The sequence below is a fragment of the Pituophis catenifer genome, unplaced genomic scaffold (genome assembly GCF_029215685.1).
Source record: "Pituophis catenifer annectens isolate HBS135680 unplaced genomic scaffold, rPitCat1.0.hap2 SCAF_2, whole genome shotgun sequence".
Lineage (NCBI taxonomy): Eukaryota > Metazoa > Chordata > Lepidosauria > Squamata > Colubridae > Pituophis > Pituophis catenifer.
Window position 1 is genome coordinate 23,203,440 of NW_027256882.1, and position 16,476 is coordinate 23,219,915.

The 16,476-nt window shown below is 47.0% G+C and overlaps 1 protein-coding gene across 1 annotated transcript; it reads left to right on the forward strand.

The window, feature by feature from the left end:
* The first annotated feature begins 8,663 nt into the window (after nucleotides 1-8,663).
* Nucleotides 8,664-12,219, forward strand: LOC139311857 (zinc finger protein 160-like). The gene is made up of 2 exons (XM_070936382.1): nucleotides 8,664-9,409; nucleotides 9,494-12,219. The coding sequence occupies exons 1-2, from the start codon at nucleotides 8,676-8,678 to the stop codon at nucleotides 10,491-10,493; spliced, it is 1,734 nt and encodes a 577-aa protein (XP_070792483.1). The 5' UTR covers nucleotides 8,664-8,675; the 3' UTR covers nucleotides 10,494-12,219.
* The last annotated feature ends 4,257 nt before the right edge of the window (nucleotides 12,220-16,476 follow it).

Sequence of the window (16,476 nt, forward strand, 5' to 3'; positions counted from 1 at the left end):
CGTGATTATCAGGGATGTTAAGCTTGTTCTTGTATAGTTCTTCTATGTAATTTTGCCACCACTTCTTAATCTCTTCTGCCTCTGTTAGGTTCCTGCCATTTTGATACTTTATCATGCCCATCTTTGCATGAAACGTTCCCTTCATATCTCCAATTTTCTTGGAAGAGATCTCTGGTCCTCCCTATTCTATTATTTTCTTCTATTTCTTTGCACTGTTCATTTAAGAACACATTCTTATCTCTTCTAACTATTCTCTGGAATTCTGCATTCAATTGGGTGTATCTTTCTCTTTCTCCCTTGCCTTTCATTTCCCTTGTTTCCTCAGCTATTTCAAAGCTTCCTCAGACAGCCATTTTGCTTTCTTGCCTTTCTTTTTCTTTGGGATGATTTTAGTTGCTACCTGTTGTACAATGTTGCGAACCTCCATCCATAATTTTTCAGGCACTCTATGAGATCTAATTCTTTAAATCTATTTGTCACCTCTACTGTATATTCATCAGGGATATGATTTAGTTCGTACCTGAATGGCCTAGTGCTTTTCCCTACTTTCTTCAATTTAAATCTAAATTTTGCAACAAGAAGCTCATGATCTGAGCCACAGTCAGCTCCTGGTCTTGTTTTTACTGACTGTATAGAGCTTCCCCATCTTTGGCTGCAGAGCACATAGTCAATCTGATTTTTGTGTTGACCGTCTGGTGATGTCCATGTGTACAGTCATCTCTTGGGTTGTTGGAAAAGAGTGTTTGCTATGACCATCGTATTCCCTTGTCGAAATTGTATCAGCCTGTGCCCTGCTTCATTTTGTACTCCAAGGCCAAACTTGCCTGTTATTCCGGTTATTTTTTGGCTTCCTACTTTAGCATTCCAATCCCCCATGATGATAAGGACATCATTTTTTGGTGTCAATTCTATAAGATGCTGTAGGGCTTCATGGAACCGGTCAATTTCATCCTCTTCAGCACCAGTGGTTGGGGCATAGATTTGGATTACTGTGATCTTGAATGGTTTGCCTTGGATTCCAACTGAGTTCATTCTGTCATTTTGGGGATTGTATCCCAGTATTGCTTTTCCTACTCTTTTATTGACCATGAAAGCTACTCCATTTCTTCTGAGGGATTCTTGCCCGCAGTAGTATACCTGATGGTCATCTGAATTAAATTCACCCATTCCTGTTTGCTGATTCCTAAGATGTCGATATTCAGTCTTGTCATCTCTTGTTTGATGACATCTAGCTTGCCTTGATTCATGGATCTTACATTCCAGGTCCCTATGGAGAATAGATCTTTTACAGCATCAGACTTTCCTTTCACCACCAGATGCATCCACAGCTGAGCGTCCTTTCGGCTTCGGCCCAGTCGCTTCACTCTTTCTGGCACTACCAGTACTAGGCAGTGGTGAAATGTAAAATTTGTTACTACTGGTTCTATGGATGTGGCTTGGTGGGTAAGGTGACTGGGTGGATGTGGCCAACTTTTTTTTTTTACATTTAAAAGCATTTTTTCCACAACCTCTTCAGCCGAAGAGGTTGCAGAGAAAAAAAATGCTTTTAAAAGCCTCTGATGATCAGGGAACTCAGCTGGGATCGTCAGAGGCTTTTAAAAGCATTTTTTTCTACAACCTCTTTGGCTGAAGAAATTGCAGAGAAAAAAAATGATTTTAAAAGCCTCTGACAATCCCAGCTGAGCTGCACAATCATCAGAGGCTTTTTTTTTTTTTACTTTTAAAAGCATTTTTTCGGCCAAACAGTTTGTATTTTTTAAAAGCATTTAAAAAATGCTTTTAAAAGTAAAAAAAAAAAAAAAAAGCCCTGATAATCGCATGGCTCAGCTGGGCATGGGGTGGTGGTGCAGGGATTTTTGCTACTGGTTCTCCGAACCACCCGTCACCATCACTACCGGATCAGGCGATCCGGTCCGAACCAGGAGCATTTCACCCCTGGTGAAAGGGCGGCAGAGGTGGCGGTGGTGTTCCGTGAGGGCAGGTGCCAGGCAGATGTCCCAGGGCTGCCGCTGTCAGCCTTTCCAACGCGCTGGGTCCGTTGGGATGGTGGGTAAGCTGACACCGGTGGTGGAGGGAGGAGGGAGACGTACTGTGCTCAGCCTCTGGGGGACATGGCGAGGCTCTCTCGCCTTTTGGGCCTGGCGTGCTCGGCTTTCACGCTTGGCTTCCGTGGGGCCTTTGACCAACTGCTGCCCGCTTGCCTTCCCCCCCACATCTAGCCCAATATGGGGGACGCACAGGGGTGAAATGCTCCCGGTTCGGACCGGCTCGGGCGAGTAGGTAGCAGAGATTGAGGCTAGCTCGCCGAACTGGTAGCAGTGGCTGGCTGGCCATGTCCCCAAACCGATTCACGGCCCACAGTCCTGCCATGCTCGCCTGCCTTCCATGCATCCCGGTGGCCAGCTTGCGAAGGCAGGCAAGCAGAAGTCCACATGGAAGGCAGGCAAGCATGGCAGGGCTGCGGGGAAGGAGCTAGCAGCTTACTGCCCCCACCCCCATTCAAGCAGTGGCTTCCCTGCTCAGCCCTGACAAGCTATGCATCCACAGCAATGGGGTTGTTTTGTTCGCCGCAGTGGTGCTTCGGGAGGGCAGGTAGACATATTCATTATAGTTGTCAGCTGCAGACGTCCGCCTGCCCTCCCGAAGTACCACCTCAGTGAACAAAACAACCCATTGTGCTGCACCTCCTTCTGCAGCCAAACACGCCCAGCCGTCCGTGCCCTTTCCTTAAATGGGCTGTGCATGGGGTGCTTGGAGAGCGAGCGAGCAAGAGAGCTCTCCAACCTCTGTTTGTGTGTGTGTGTATGTGTGTGGGAGGGAGGGAGGGATCTGAAGCTGAGGCACCCAAATTTCTGGCAACGGCAGAGAACCCACCCCTAGTCAGAAGCACTTGAAACGGTCCCTTCCCCTTCTGATCCAAGGAGGTTTTTGGTCTTCGGAGCTTTACAAGCACCCAGTCTGGAGGCTGAAACGGATGCACTGGATGATCTAGTTCTGATTTTTCTGCAGATAACGGGAAAGAAAATTCATAACCCCAGCGAGTTGTCTTACATATTGATAAAAGGTCAATTCGCCCACCAGTGGGATGGACCTCTCCTCTGCCTTTAAGGATAGATGTGGTCATCCAAAAAGGGCCTCAAAGAGGATCAAGCCTATTGACTTTCGAGGTGCAATGTGACGCCCTAACAGCGTGAGTGGCAAAGTTTGCGATGAGGACAGTTGAGCCTCCTGGCATAGTTTAGCTAGTTCTTGTTTTTTTTTTAAATCATTACATTTTTCTACCATCGGACGACTTTCTGGACGGTAGACCGTGTGAAGCTTCCATTTGATATTTAACTGTTCACACAGTTGTTGTACAACCTTAGCTGTGAAATGCGGGCCAGAATCAGATGATATATCATTCGGCAGCCCAAACCTAGGAATAATTTCTTTCAGCAGAACTTTTACTCATGGGCTTTATTAGTCCTGCACAGTGGTGAAATGTAAAATTTGTTACTACCGGTTCTGTGGGCGTGGCTTGGTGGTGGTGGGGGTAATATGACTGAGTGGGCATGGTCAACTTTTTTTTTTTTTTTTTACTTTTAAAAGCATTTTTTCTACAACCTCTTCGGCTGAAGAGGTTGTTTAAAAACTGCTTTTAAAGCCTCTGACGATCTCAGCTTTCTTGCCTGATATGCATAAGCATTTTTTTTCCCCGCTGAAGAGATTGTAGAAAAAATGCTTTTAAAAGCCTCTGATGATCCCAGCTGAGCTGCGCCATCATCAGAGGCTTTTTTTTTTTTTTTTTTACTTTTAAAAGCATTTTTTCGGCTAAAGAGGTTGTAGAAAAAATGCTTTTAAAAATAAAAACAAGCCTCTGATGATCGCGTGGCTCAGCTGGGATCATCAGAGGCTTTTAAAAGCATTTTTTCTACAATCTCTACAACCTGCCTCCATCGCTACGGGATCCGGCGATCCGGTCCGAACGGGGAGCATTTCACCACTGGTCCTGCAAGCAAAAGCCTCAGGCCATCCTGTGAAAGTAACTAAGAGTAGCAAAACATGCTTAAAACTTTGCTTTGTAGGTAATTCTATTTCCCAGCTTCCCCTGGATGGTTGCCTTTAAGTTGGACTCCTAGGGGTAGGCTCCTGGCCGCTTTTGGATTATTTCTGGCACAGGTCAGGCAGGCAGAATTTCCAAAGAGAACCAGTGCAACGGCTTCCCTCCAAAAGTTGTGGGTGCTCCATCAGTGGAGGGTTTTCAGAAGAAGTCCCTTGTCTGGGATGGGGTAGTAGGATCACTTGCTAAGGCAGGGGGTTGGGCTAGATGACCTCAGAGCTCCCTCCCAACTCTTCTTCTGAAGGTTTGCTCATTCGGGGCTTGGAAAGTTATACAAACCGACCAGTTACCCACAGTCAGCAAACCACGATGAAAGCAAAGCTTATGGGACGGAGTTTCCTGACGCCCCGAAGGGCACAAAAGGGGGAAATTGTAGCCTCTCCCGCGTCCAACTCCGTCCAAACTTTGGGGGAAGCAGGGAAGGAGGACCCTCGGTCGCCTCTTCACAATCCTGGAGAAAGGGAGGGAAGGAGGGAAAGGCTCCCAACCTCTCTGGACCCCGCCCGGCTGGGAAAGAGGCAGCTCGCCCAGCGCCCTCCGAGGGGGAAGCGGCGCTTCCCAGGCTCTGAAACTGCAGCCGCTTCCCTGGGAGGAGAGGAAAGACTGGCTAGAGCGTCTCCTCTCAGGAAAGAAACGGGTCCGGAAAAGGCGGGGAGAAGCCTCAGTGGAGCCTCTCTAGGAACCTCCTGTCATTCTTCCTACCCTCTCTGTGGTTTCCCCACTTGCGGCGTTTTGGGCGAATTCTTGGCTGTCCGGCAAGGCTGCTCCTCGGCCCCGCTCCGGGCAGGTGGGGCTCCCGCTCTCCCTGGGGCTGCCCGGAGGAAGGTCGCCCCGAGTGCCCGCTGAGCCAGGGGTGCCAGGAGGGTCCCGGGGGGATGCGGGGCTGGACGGGGAGCCTCTGGGCAAAGGGGGGGGGGAGAGGAAGCCCCGCCCCACGGAGGGCAAAGGGCGGGGCTTCTCTTTCCAGGGTCTCAGGGGGGATTATGGGGACAATCCCTTCAATCGGGGGTGGAGGGTTTTCTTTATTGGGGGGAAAAGGGTTAAATTGCTTGAATTGAGCTCATTTCCTCCCAAGGGAGAAAAGATCCACTTTCTTTCCGCTTCATCTAAATGGAGAAGAATTGATGTTCTTTCCTTTTATTTTAGTATTTTAATTGTTTACTTTTCTTTCTACAAAGCTGGGTAGAAGCTGAAAAATGAACATTATTTTCCTCATTTTGCTCTGAGGGAGGCTGTGATGTGGCAGCCCCTCGTTGGTGGGTTTTATTTATCAGAATAGGGCGGGAAGGGACCTTGGAGGTCTTCTAGTCCAGCCCTCAGCTCAAGCAGGAGACCCTCTGCCATTTCCTTTCTTTGCCTAAAAGGCTCCAGTATTGGAGCAGCCACAACTTCTTCAGACTAGTTGCTACACTCATTAACTGTCCTCTCCGATAGGTAGTTTCTCCTTAATTCCAGGTTGCTTTTCTCCTTGATTAGTTTCCCTCCATTGTTTCTTGTCCTGCCTTCTGGTGCTTTGGAGAATAGGTTGACCTCCTCTTCTTTGTGGCAGCCCCTCAAATACTGGAATAGCTATCATGCCACCCCCAATCCTTCTTTGCTCTAGACTAACCATTCTCAAAGAATGAAATAAGATTCATTTGGGATGATCTGTTTTTAACAAACCCATAATGGCTTTTAATTATAAGTTTGTTTCTAGATGTTTGCAGATCTGTGTTTTTATTATCTTTTCCAGGATCTTCCCAGGTATTGATGTTGGGCTGATTGGTTTGTAGTTTCAAGGGTCTCTCTCTCTCTCTCTCTCTTTTTTCCCTTTCTTGAAAATGGGAACCACATTCACTCTTTTGAGATTCATTGTTGTGTCATTGGTCTCCACATGCAGGAGAAGAAAGGGATAGTACTCAATGAGTTAATCAAATTCATTGAGTACTACCCCTTTCTTCTCCTGCATGTGGAGATCAATGACAATTTATTTCTGTTAAATCTTTGATTTTTGCTTCAGGGAGATAACATACCTGCACCTGCGAGAGGGGGATTCAAAAATTTTAGCCTGTTCTTCGCCCTCCCCAGGCTCCAGAGGCTTTCCTCGAACCTCCGGGAGGGTCAAAACAGCCTCCCCTGAGGTCCGGAGGCCCTCCCTGCAGCTTCCTGGGCCCAAAAACACAGTGAAGGGGTGCCGCGATCCCCGCACATGCACATGCCTCTCCCGCAAGCGCCCTGCCCCCTGCGCGTCCTGAAAATCTGCTGGCCGATGGGAAGCACACATGGAGCTGAGCTGGGTGACGGTTTGCATGCCCGCAGAGAGGGCCATAGGTTCGCCATCACAGCCCTAAGAATTGAATTGCCTGTGACTAAAACTCGCCTTCTTTCCCTAGGAAATTCAGAGATATTTTCATCCTGTTGCAGAAATGCTGAGTTTGGCCTCTTTTTTAGAAACTATTGAAGACTGCCCTTTTGTGGGTGACTGCATATTCCCTTCTAGGGGGAGAACATGACAGTGATTGTTCAGTTCCAGAGGGGCTTCATTGGAGTGGAGTAGGAGACATTGCTCTCAGTTGTTGTTTTCTTCTAAAAATGACACACTTCCATCTGTCTTCCTCTTTAGGCTCATATATAGGGTCAATTTTTTAAAATGGAAGCTGTTTGTTTCCTATTGCGTTCAAACTGCATTGCTGGCCCCAATCAATGTACCATATTTTCCGGCGTATAAGACGACTTTTTAACACATGAAAATCTTCTCAAAAGTCAGGGGTTGTCTTATACGCCGGGTGTCGTTCTCCTGTAACCAGGCAGACCAGCCCAAAAGGCTCTGACGAGCCTTAAATGGCTCTGGCGATCCAAGCTCTGACGATCTGCTAATCAGGCAACTCAGCTGGGATCACCAGAGCCATGGAGAAGGGAAAAAGTTTTCCCCCTCCAGCTTGCTTACCTTAGCTGCTTGCCTTGCCTTGCTTCGCTTGCCTGAATCCATTCCATCAGCAAGCAACTCCCTGCCTGCAATCAAGCAGGCAGGGAGTTGTGGACTTCAACTCCCAGAATTCCTCAGCCAGCAAAACAAAGCTGGCTGAGGAATTCTGGGAGTTGAAGTCTACAAGTCTTAAAGTTGCCAAGGTTGGAGACCCCTGTTCTATTGGGTAAGTTTTTTTCCCCTTTGGGATCTTTAAAAAAAATAGTTAATTGGGGGTTTTTTTAGTTGTTCTTTTTTAGACCTAGTCATTTAAAGTTTAGGAAGTTTTAAATTTAGCTTTCATATAAAAATAAAAATAAAATAAAATAATATTTGTGCAGCTTTCTGAGATTAGTGTGTTTTTGTAGTGTTTCACTCTAACTACACAAACACACAAAATCTCACAAAGCTGTATGTGGAATTTTGCGTGTGTAAAGTGTGAAAGTTGGGTTTTTGGGCTTTTTGTGGCTGTGTGAGTTTCCTGCTTGTTGCAGGGGCCATTTTGGGTCTAGCACAACTGCTTTTACATTGTGGGTGAGCTTGTTGTGTTGTGTTGTGTTGTGTGTGTAAAGTGAAAGTTGTTTTTTGGGGCTTTTTGTGGCTGTGTGAGGTTCCTGCTTGTTTCAGGGGCCATTTTGGGTCTAGCACAACTGCTTTTACATTGTGGGTGAGCCAGTTGTGTTGTGTTGTGTGTGTGTAAAGTGTGAAAGTTGTTTTTTTGGGCTTTTTGTGGCTGTGTGAGGTTCCTGCTTGTTTCAGGGGCCATTTGGGGTCTAGCACAGCTGCTTTTACATTGTGGGTGAGCCAGTTGATGTTTTTTTAATTTTTATTTGGTGTGCGTTGGAAGAGGGGTAGTCTTATACGGCGAGTATAGCCCAAACCCTATATTTTAACAGGAAAATTCGGGGGTCGTCTTATACGCCCAGTCGTCTTACACACCAGAAAATACAGTATTTGCATCCTCCCTAAACTATAAAGCAACAGGAGACTATTCTAGGAGGAAGACATATTCAATCTGTGGTGGTCCAAAGAACAGTGTCCATGAATACGTACATGAGTTGTACTCTGTACACAAGTAGATCTACCTGGCACATATAAATCCTATGGGGGCTCTTTGCAGTTTGTCTCACGTCATGTAGCATCATCGGTCCTGCCCCACAACTCCCAAGGAAAAGGCAGGGATCATCCCCAGTTAAGGAAGACAAATGGGGAGCAACAGAGACACTTGTCAGCCATTCCTCTCATCGTGCTAAGAAAAGGGTAGGGTAAGTTCAGCTCCGCAGAGAAGATCCCAGCATTGTGTCATTGGGGGACGCTCCTACGTTCATATAGCTTTGGGCACTTGCTCCAGAAAAGGTCAGCCATCACTGATATAGGGGGTCTTCCAGCTATTCTTTGGGCTATTTGGAGAGCTGAAGAAACTAAATCTTCCTCTCTCCTTCACTTCTTTTATCTTCATCCTGCAGGTGCCACCAGGAAAACCTTTGGAAGAAGTTCTGCTTGCAGAATCCAGTCTTGGTCAGTCACCAGGACCAGAGGTTTTGTCTTCTGAGCTTTTGGACTTGTGCTGGAGCCCATCCTCCTGCCCATCTTCCAACCTTTTGGCCAAAGTTCTGCTTGTTAGAGTTTCCCATGATGGAAAGTCCTGGAAGTGAGCAGCCCCTGGAAACTATGCAGAGGGGGGAACTCTTTGGCCAAAGGTCCCCTCAGAGGAATCAGGGGAGACACTCAAAATGCTCCAAATGCGGGAAATCCTTTGGTCACCGGTCCCTCCTTTTGATCCACCGGAAGCTGCATAAGGGGAATGGATCCCACCTGTGTTTTCTATGTGGAAACTCCTTTCCTGGACTGTGGAGCTTTGCCAAACATCTCCGGAGCCACCCTGGACTGAAGCCTTACAAATGCGGAGAGTGCGGGGAGCGTTTTGCTAAAGGCTCAGACCTTGGAGCCCATCAGCGAATCCACCAGGAAAAGAGATCTCAGGAATCCTGGAAGCGCTGGGGAAGATTTCCTGGGCTGTGCTTTCCTAAAAACTCAGAGCTGCTTAAACATCAGGAAATCCACACAAGAGAGAAACCTTATCAATGTCTGGAGTGTGGAAAATCTTTCCATTATAAACAATTATTTAGAAAACATGAGAAAATTCACACAGGGCAGAGTCCTTATAAATGCCGTGTGTGTGGAAAATGTTTCTCTCGGAGCTCATCTCTTTGCCAACATAACAAAACACACACAAAGAAGAAAAGCAAAACGTGCCCAGAATGTGGAAAATCTTTTTCCAACAAATCATGCCTGCTGCAACATAAGAGAATTCACACTGGGGAAAGACCCCATGAGTGTCCGGAATGTGGAAAATGTTTTTCCCAAAGGGGAAACCAAATTCGACATATGAAACTTCACACCGGAGAAAGACCCCATCAGTGTCTAAAATGTGGGAAATGTTTTTCCAGGAAATCATACCTGCTACGACATCAAAGTATTCACACTGGGAAAAGACCCTATCAATGCTCAGAATGTGAGAAAAGTTTTGTGGATTCTTCTGAACTTCGGAGACACCAAAACATGCACACAGGAGAAAGACTATATAAATGTAAGGATTGTGATAAATGTTTTTTTCTAAAGGCAAATCTTTCTGAACATCAGAGTATCCATACAGGGGTGAAGCCCTATATGTGCATCGAGTGTGGAACATTTTTCCGTACAATACAAAGCCTCAGAAGTCATGAGAATGTTCACAGAGGGGAAAAAAAGTTCAAATGTTTAGAATGCGGGAAAGCATTTGGTCGTTCATCATCCCTTAGAATTCACTGCCAAACCCATACGGGTGAAAGAAACTACAAATGCTCAGTGTGTGAGAAATCCTTTACCCGGAAAGATACACTTGTGATGCATCAGAGAAGCCACTTAGAGAAGCAATATAAATGTCTGGAGTGTGAGAAAACTTTTCGTTGCAAATATTATCTTAGAAAACATGAGAGGATTCACAAAGGAGAGAAGCCTTTCTCGCGTGCGCATGTGCAGAAAAGTGAAAAGTGCCCAGAATGTGGGAGATGTTTTGCCAGGAAGTCATACCTAATTCAACATCAGAAACTTCACACTGGAGAAAGACCCCATCAATGCCCAGAATGTGGGAGATGTTTTGGCTACAAATCACACCTGATTCGACATCAGAAACTTCACAGTGGAGACAGACCTTATCAATGCCCAGAATGTGAGAAAACATTTGTGGAGTCTGCTGAACTTCGGAGGCATCAGAAGGGGCACACAGGAGAGAGGCCCTATAAATGTGGGGAATGTGGGAAAAGTTTTGTCACAAAAACACGACTACGGGCTCATCAGAGAATCCACACAGGGGAGAAGCCATACCTGTGTGGGGAGTGTGGGAAAGGTTTTTCCCAAAAACAACACCTTGGAAAGCATCAAAAGGTCCATACTCGAGTGAAGCCATAGAGATGCATAGAGTGTGGTGATGTTTTGCTCAGAAGCGAGTCATCACAAAAATAACATGGAAAATGCCCTAATAGGCCCTGATGGGAGAACAGTTTTTCATAAATGTTCAACCCTTAGAAGTCATTTAAAGAGTTCATAAAGGGGGGAGGGGAATAGAAACTCTTAGATCGTGGGAGAGCATGTGAAATTGTCTGGAACCGTATAAGGACTCCTGCCTTGGGCAGGGAAGGTAGGACTAGAAGACTACAGCTCTGTTATTCTGTGGTAGCTCCCTTCCAGCCCTATGAGTCTAAGAATTTAAAAAGAAAAAGGGAAATGGATGAAAAGCAGAAGGAAGGAGTGCTGACAAAAAAAGCGGGAAAAGGTAAAGTTTCTGCTAAAACCTTGCAAGCCACCAAAAGTCTCTCTATTTGGGCAGGATTAACAAATCCAGGAAATAAATAGAATAGGAGCATGTGTATCCTAGAGCACAACCGACAGAATATGTGAGGTAAGAAGAACTTTGCTGATGGTTTTGTGGTAATTTTAAAAGCCCTTTGGAAGAAATGAAAACATTAATGGAAACATTAACAGATTTTTAGTGCATTAGCTGGTTTTAAAATCAATAGCTAATAGACAAGGAAGTTGACCAAAATAGGAAAACGGAAGAGAAAACAGAATTGATGAGAAAAAGTGATTTAGAAGAAATGATACAAAAGTAAGACATTTGGATATTGTTACAAAGAATACAAATTCAGTGTCAAAAAGGAGCCTGGTTTAGCTCAACAAGACAGAAGCACTGTAATTTAACACCAGCTGTCTGCAATTAAAGTAAGATCGAATCTCGCCAGGCTCAAGGTTGACTCAGCCTTCCACCCTTTCTAAGGTAGGTAAATTGAGGACCCAGTTTGTGGGGGCAATAAGCTGACTTTGTATAAATATACAAAAGTATGAAGGCTAATGCTTAACGCACTGTAAGCCGCCCTGAGTCTCCGGAGAAGGGCGGCATATAAATCAAATTTTTTAAAAAATAATAAAAATAATTGTGATAAGGGATGGAATCAAATTGAAAAGGATCTGGTAAGATGGAAAAAAAATAAAATTGTCATTGATTATAATAATAACTTTATTGTCATTGTACGTCTATACACAGTATACCCGTACAACGAAATTCACTTAACACCCAAAGACCAGGTCCAACACACAACAACAATCCTCAAACACCCCCACCACCACCACAAATTTCCCACCCCTGAACCACCCAAACATCCACACAACAGACCAACTAAAGCTGTCCAACAGCTCACTGATGGTGGCCCTTTAGTTCATTGTTGAGTGCAATTAAAGCTCCGGGATAAAAACGATTCAGAAAATGTGTGATTGTAGAAGTTTTATAATTAAAAATGACTATATTACTAGATTGTTGTTTCTGTTATAAACAATACCTATCCCAGTGATGGCTAACGTTTTGGTCGTCATGCCCCAAGAGTGTGAGTGCGTGTGAGAGAAAGAGAGTGTCAATGCGTTTTTTTGTATTTGCCAGTGTGCTTGAATTCTAAGACTTACGGTAGATGCCAGGCACCTTATCTCTAAGCTACTGCGCATGTCCACATTCTTTCTCACTTTTTTTTTTCTAACTTCTTTGTTCGCCTGCCAAGATGTAAGGCAGAAACGCTGCCAAGATGTAATTAATAGTTAGTAAGATTGTTTTTTTATTTCTTTATAATAAAATGTGTTTTTTAGAATATATTCCGGCTTATTTTCTCTTAAAAGTATACTTCAAGGAAAAGCCACGGTCCATCTTTAATTAAGTGCAATTACCTCAAAGGGGAACGGGATTAATTGCCACCCTGACAGAGAGCACATCTGCCGGCACCCATAATGCAATGCGTGCCCCCTGCTCATGTGTGCCTGATCTCCCTGCACATGTGCACCCTCCACGCATGCAAAAAAAAAAAAAGGCCAAAGCGGCAAACTCTTCCAAGCGCACAAACTGGGAGTGGCCAATGCATGTAGGTTTCACTTTCCCGCGACTAAAGGTGAAAAAAAGCGGGGTGAGTTTTTTAAACACCTCTTGCGAGCTGGGACCTCCCCTACCCCCTCTTCTTTCCCCTTCCCCCCCCCCAAACAATCCGGAGGGAGAGCACAAAGAACGCCCCTGACTTGAACCCGGAGCAATGGAGGAGAGCGAAGAGCGGCTCTAAGCACGGACGCAAAGCCGAGCTTTTTGAAGGCTTTCCTGTGGGATTCCTGTCATGAGAGGAAAACACGAAGCCCAGCTATCCAAACTCAGGCTCCGCCTCCCTTTTTGTGCATCCCCCATGCATGCGCCCTGTCCCCCCACACCCTGTTTTGGGCCTGGGAAGCAGGGGTGAAATGCTCCCGGTTCAGACCAGATCGCCCAATCCAGTAGTGATGGCGGCGGGTGGTTCGGAGAACCGGTAGCAAAAATCCCTGCGCCCCCCCCCCCACCATGCCCAGCTGAGCCACACGATCGTCAGAAGCTTTTCAAACCATTTTTTTCTGCAACCTCTTGGCCTAAGAGGTGGTAAAAAAAATGCTTTGAAAAGTCTCTGACGATCCCAGCTGAGTTGCCTGATCGGCAGAAGCTTTTCAAAGCATTAGAAAAAATGACCACGCCCACCCAGTCACATTACCCCCCCACACCAAGCCACGCCCACAGAACTGGTAGTAACAAATTTTACATTTCACCCCTCCTGGAAAGCCACCTGCACCAACCTGGAATCCAAAACATGGCGGGTGGCTAGTTCTGGCCAGTCGCTCCCCTGCGCCCACCCGCCTACCTGCCTGCCGTGGTCAGGATCCATGTTAGAGGCTGCTGCACTACCCGGGATCTACATTGGAGGCCGTTCACGCCGACAAAGTGGCTCCGCCTCTTTGGCGGTGGCACTGCCTCCTCCTCCTCCTGCCAGCCTCGCTTCCTTATCCTGCAAGAGAGTTGCAGCTACCTGATCCTCGGGGTGCTATCTGAGCTAAGAAAGCTGGAAAGCAGCTGCCAGAGACTTATAAAGGGAAGGTGTTTCAACTTCAAGGGGGTCAGGGAAAGAGGGGGGATTGCCGTTCCTTCCTTTCTTGGCTGGGAAGTCTTGGCACCAAACTTTTGAATGAGCACCGTAACTGATAGCCAGAAGCCAGATGGGCAATGACCCACCTTGATCTTTCCGGCCGAAGGAACTGCTCGGCTCCACCCTGCCTTGACCACTGATGGATGCCGGACACATGGCCCTACAATGCCAGCACAGGACCTGCCTCTGCTGGTCCAGCCGCCTTCCTCCAACTTTCTCCCGAGACCTTTGCATGGGAAGGCAGGTCTAGAGAGGAAAGAAGGAGGGGAGTGTTTCCAGGGGCATCAGGCAAAAGGGGGCAAGAAGTGGCTTCGCTTGTAGAGCCCATCCGCGCCTGTGGGAAAGTAAAGTCTTCTTTCTTTGCGCGTAAAAGCAGCCAAAGGCCCTTGTTTAGCCCATAAATAGAATGGAATGGGTGTGTCTGTGTTTTCTGTTTGTTACATTTGCGCTACGGTTCCACGACCCGTTATTTTCCTTTTGGGAAAGGTGTGAGCAGCTCCCTTTTTCTCCGCAGCTGTGTGCTGTGTGCATGGCGGCGGCCAGCACAAGAGAAGCGGCATTTGCAGAGACCGGCAATGGTGCAGGCCATGCTGGAAATTGCCCAACTCCACGGGGCTGCACAGCTGAGCGTCGCACATCCAGTTCCTCTTGCGCTGGCTGCCGCCGTGCACACAGCTGATCAGCGCTCCAAGGGGGCTTCTCCAGAGTTGTGTGCTGCAGTTGCTGGCACCACAGACGTTCCCCTCACCACCAGGACCTTTCTCCCCCCATAACGCAAACCCCGAGGTTTGATAGCGAGGCTGGCAGGAGGAGGGAGAGGAGGAGCCACCGCTGCCTCTGAAACAAGGCAGCGCCGCTTGGTTGGCGCAAATAGCTCCAACGTGGATCCCGGGCAGTGCAGCTTTGGGGCCTTTCCTGACCGCGGCGGCGAGGCAGATGGGCAAAGGGGAGCGACTGGCGGCAGCACTCCTGGCTGGCAAGGGAGTCAATGTCCCGGGGCTGCATACCGGCATTGACGGCATGGCCAGTGCACATGCGCGCTAAGAGGAGCTGCAGAGTGGGCATGCGCACGCCGGGAAATGAACTTCCGGTTCCCAGGACACACATGAGCACTGGCCAGCTAGTTTTCTGGTTACTGGCATGCATGTGTGTGTGATGATCAGCTGGCCAGCTGATCTTCCGATTTTTGGCACTGCCCCATGCATGAAGGCCAGCTGATTGTCGCACGAGCATGCGAGCCAGTAACAAGAAAACCAGCTGGCCAGTGCGTATACGTGCACCGGAAACCCAGAACAGGAATAGGCCACGCCGCACGTGCCAGGCGACATGATTCTGTGTGCCACTTCTGGCATGCATGCCATAGGTTCGCCATCACGGACCTATCTGGACATTGGGTGCATCACATAAGCAATGACAGGAAGATATATCTAAGTTTATATGGCAGGAGAAAAACCAAGAGTTTAATTTAAAACTGCTCAAGACCAAAGAGAAAGAGGATGATTAGGATTGCCTGATTAAAAATTGTACTTTGCAGCCTGTTTGCTTTGGATGAAAGAGTGGGTGTTGCTGAACAATAAGAGGATTTTAAAACGGGAAGGGTATGGCTTTTTTAATGGTTCAGTGCCCCAAAATGACTTTGTGGGTCTCGCCACAAGAAGCATTTTTTTTTAAAATTTGATTTATATGCCGCTCTTCTCTGGAGACTCAGGGCGGCTTATAATGTGCTCAGCAATAGCCTTCATCCTTTTGTATATTTATACAAAGTCAACTTATTGCCCCCACAAACTGGGTCCTCAATTTACCTACCCTAGAAAGGATGGAAGGCTGAGTCGACCTTGAGCCTTGGCGAGATTCGAACCTGCAGTAATTGCAGGCAGCTGGTCTTAATAACCAGCTTAATAACAGGGTGCCTTAGACCACTGTACTACCAAGGCTCTTGGCCGAAAGACAAAGCTGATATCCGTTTTGACCCTCTGATATCATTCTTCTTTCCAAAACAGGCAAGGAAAGTCAGATTAAAATTTAGGTCCTACCCCTGGAGTTTCCGTGCAACCGTCCAAGCGTTTTCAAACTGTTTATTCATGAACTTCTTTAAACATTCCAGATTGGGCTAAAGTTCATCTTTGGGGTTTTGTACATTTTGTATCACGATACAAAAATGATGTTGAGACTAGTAAGTGCAGGGAAGAACAAGAAAGTAGGGGACTGGAGGCTACAACGTAAGAGGAAAGGTTGCAGGAACTGGTAATGTCTAGACCAGTGGTGTCAAACACGATTTCATTGATGGCCACATCAGGGTTGTGTTTGACCTTGGGGATGGGCATGGCCGGGGTGGCAGTGGTCAGATGACATCGCCTGTGGTGGCCCAAGTGCCCTGCCAGTGAAAACGGGCTCCAGAGCTCCTTTTTCGGCTGCAATGGCCTCCTTCAACCAGTGAAAACAGAGCTCAGGGGGGACAGGACACACATGGTCCACACGTGCTCTGTTTTCTGCCGGGATGGTCTTCTGCAACTCTCTTCCAGCAAAAACGGTTTTCGCTGGTAGAGGCACCACGGGCAGGTCCTTTGCTGTTTCCAGGCTGGATCCAAGGGCCAGATCTAAGCACCCCTTGGGCCAGATCCAACTCCAAGCAGTGAGTATGACATTCCTGGTTTAGTCAAAGGAAGAGAAGGACTAGGAGTGACAGGATGGCAGCCTTCCAATATTTGAGAAGCCGTCACAAAGAAGAAAAAGCAATGGCTGAACAATAATCATAGGAGATGATCCAGCCTAGAACTCAGGAGAACTTCAAAAAAGAACAATTAATTAGTGCAACGGCTTGCTTCCAAAAGTTCTGAGTGCTCCATCTCTGGAGAGTTTTAAGACTAGACAGTCCCTTCTCTGGAATGATAGGATCTCTTGGTTGGGCTAGAAGATCT

Coding starts and splice junctions, on each gene's coding strand:
- LOC139311857 (XM_070936382.1), top strand. CDS start 8,676: ATGATGGAAAGTCCTGGAAGTGAGCAGCCCCTGGAAACTATGCAGAGG. Junction 9,410..9,493: donor TGTGGAAAATGTTTTTCCCA/AAGGGGAAACCA, acceptor ATGTTTTTCCAG/GAAATCATACCTGCTACGAC.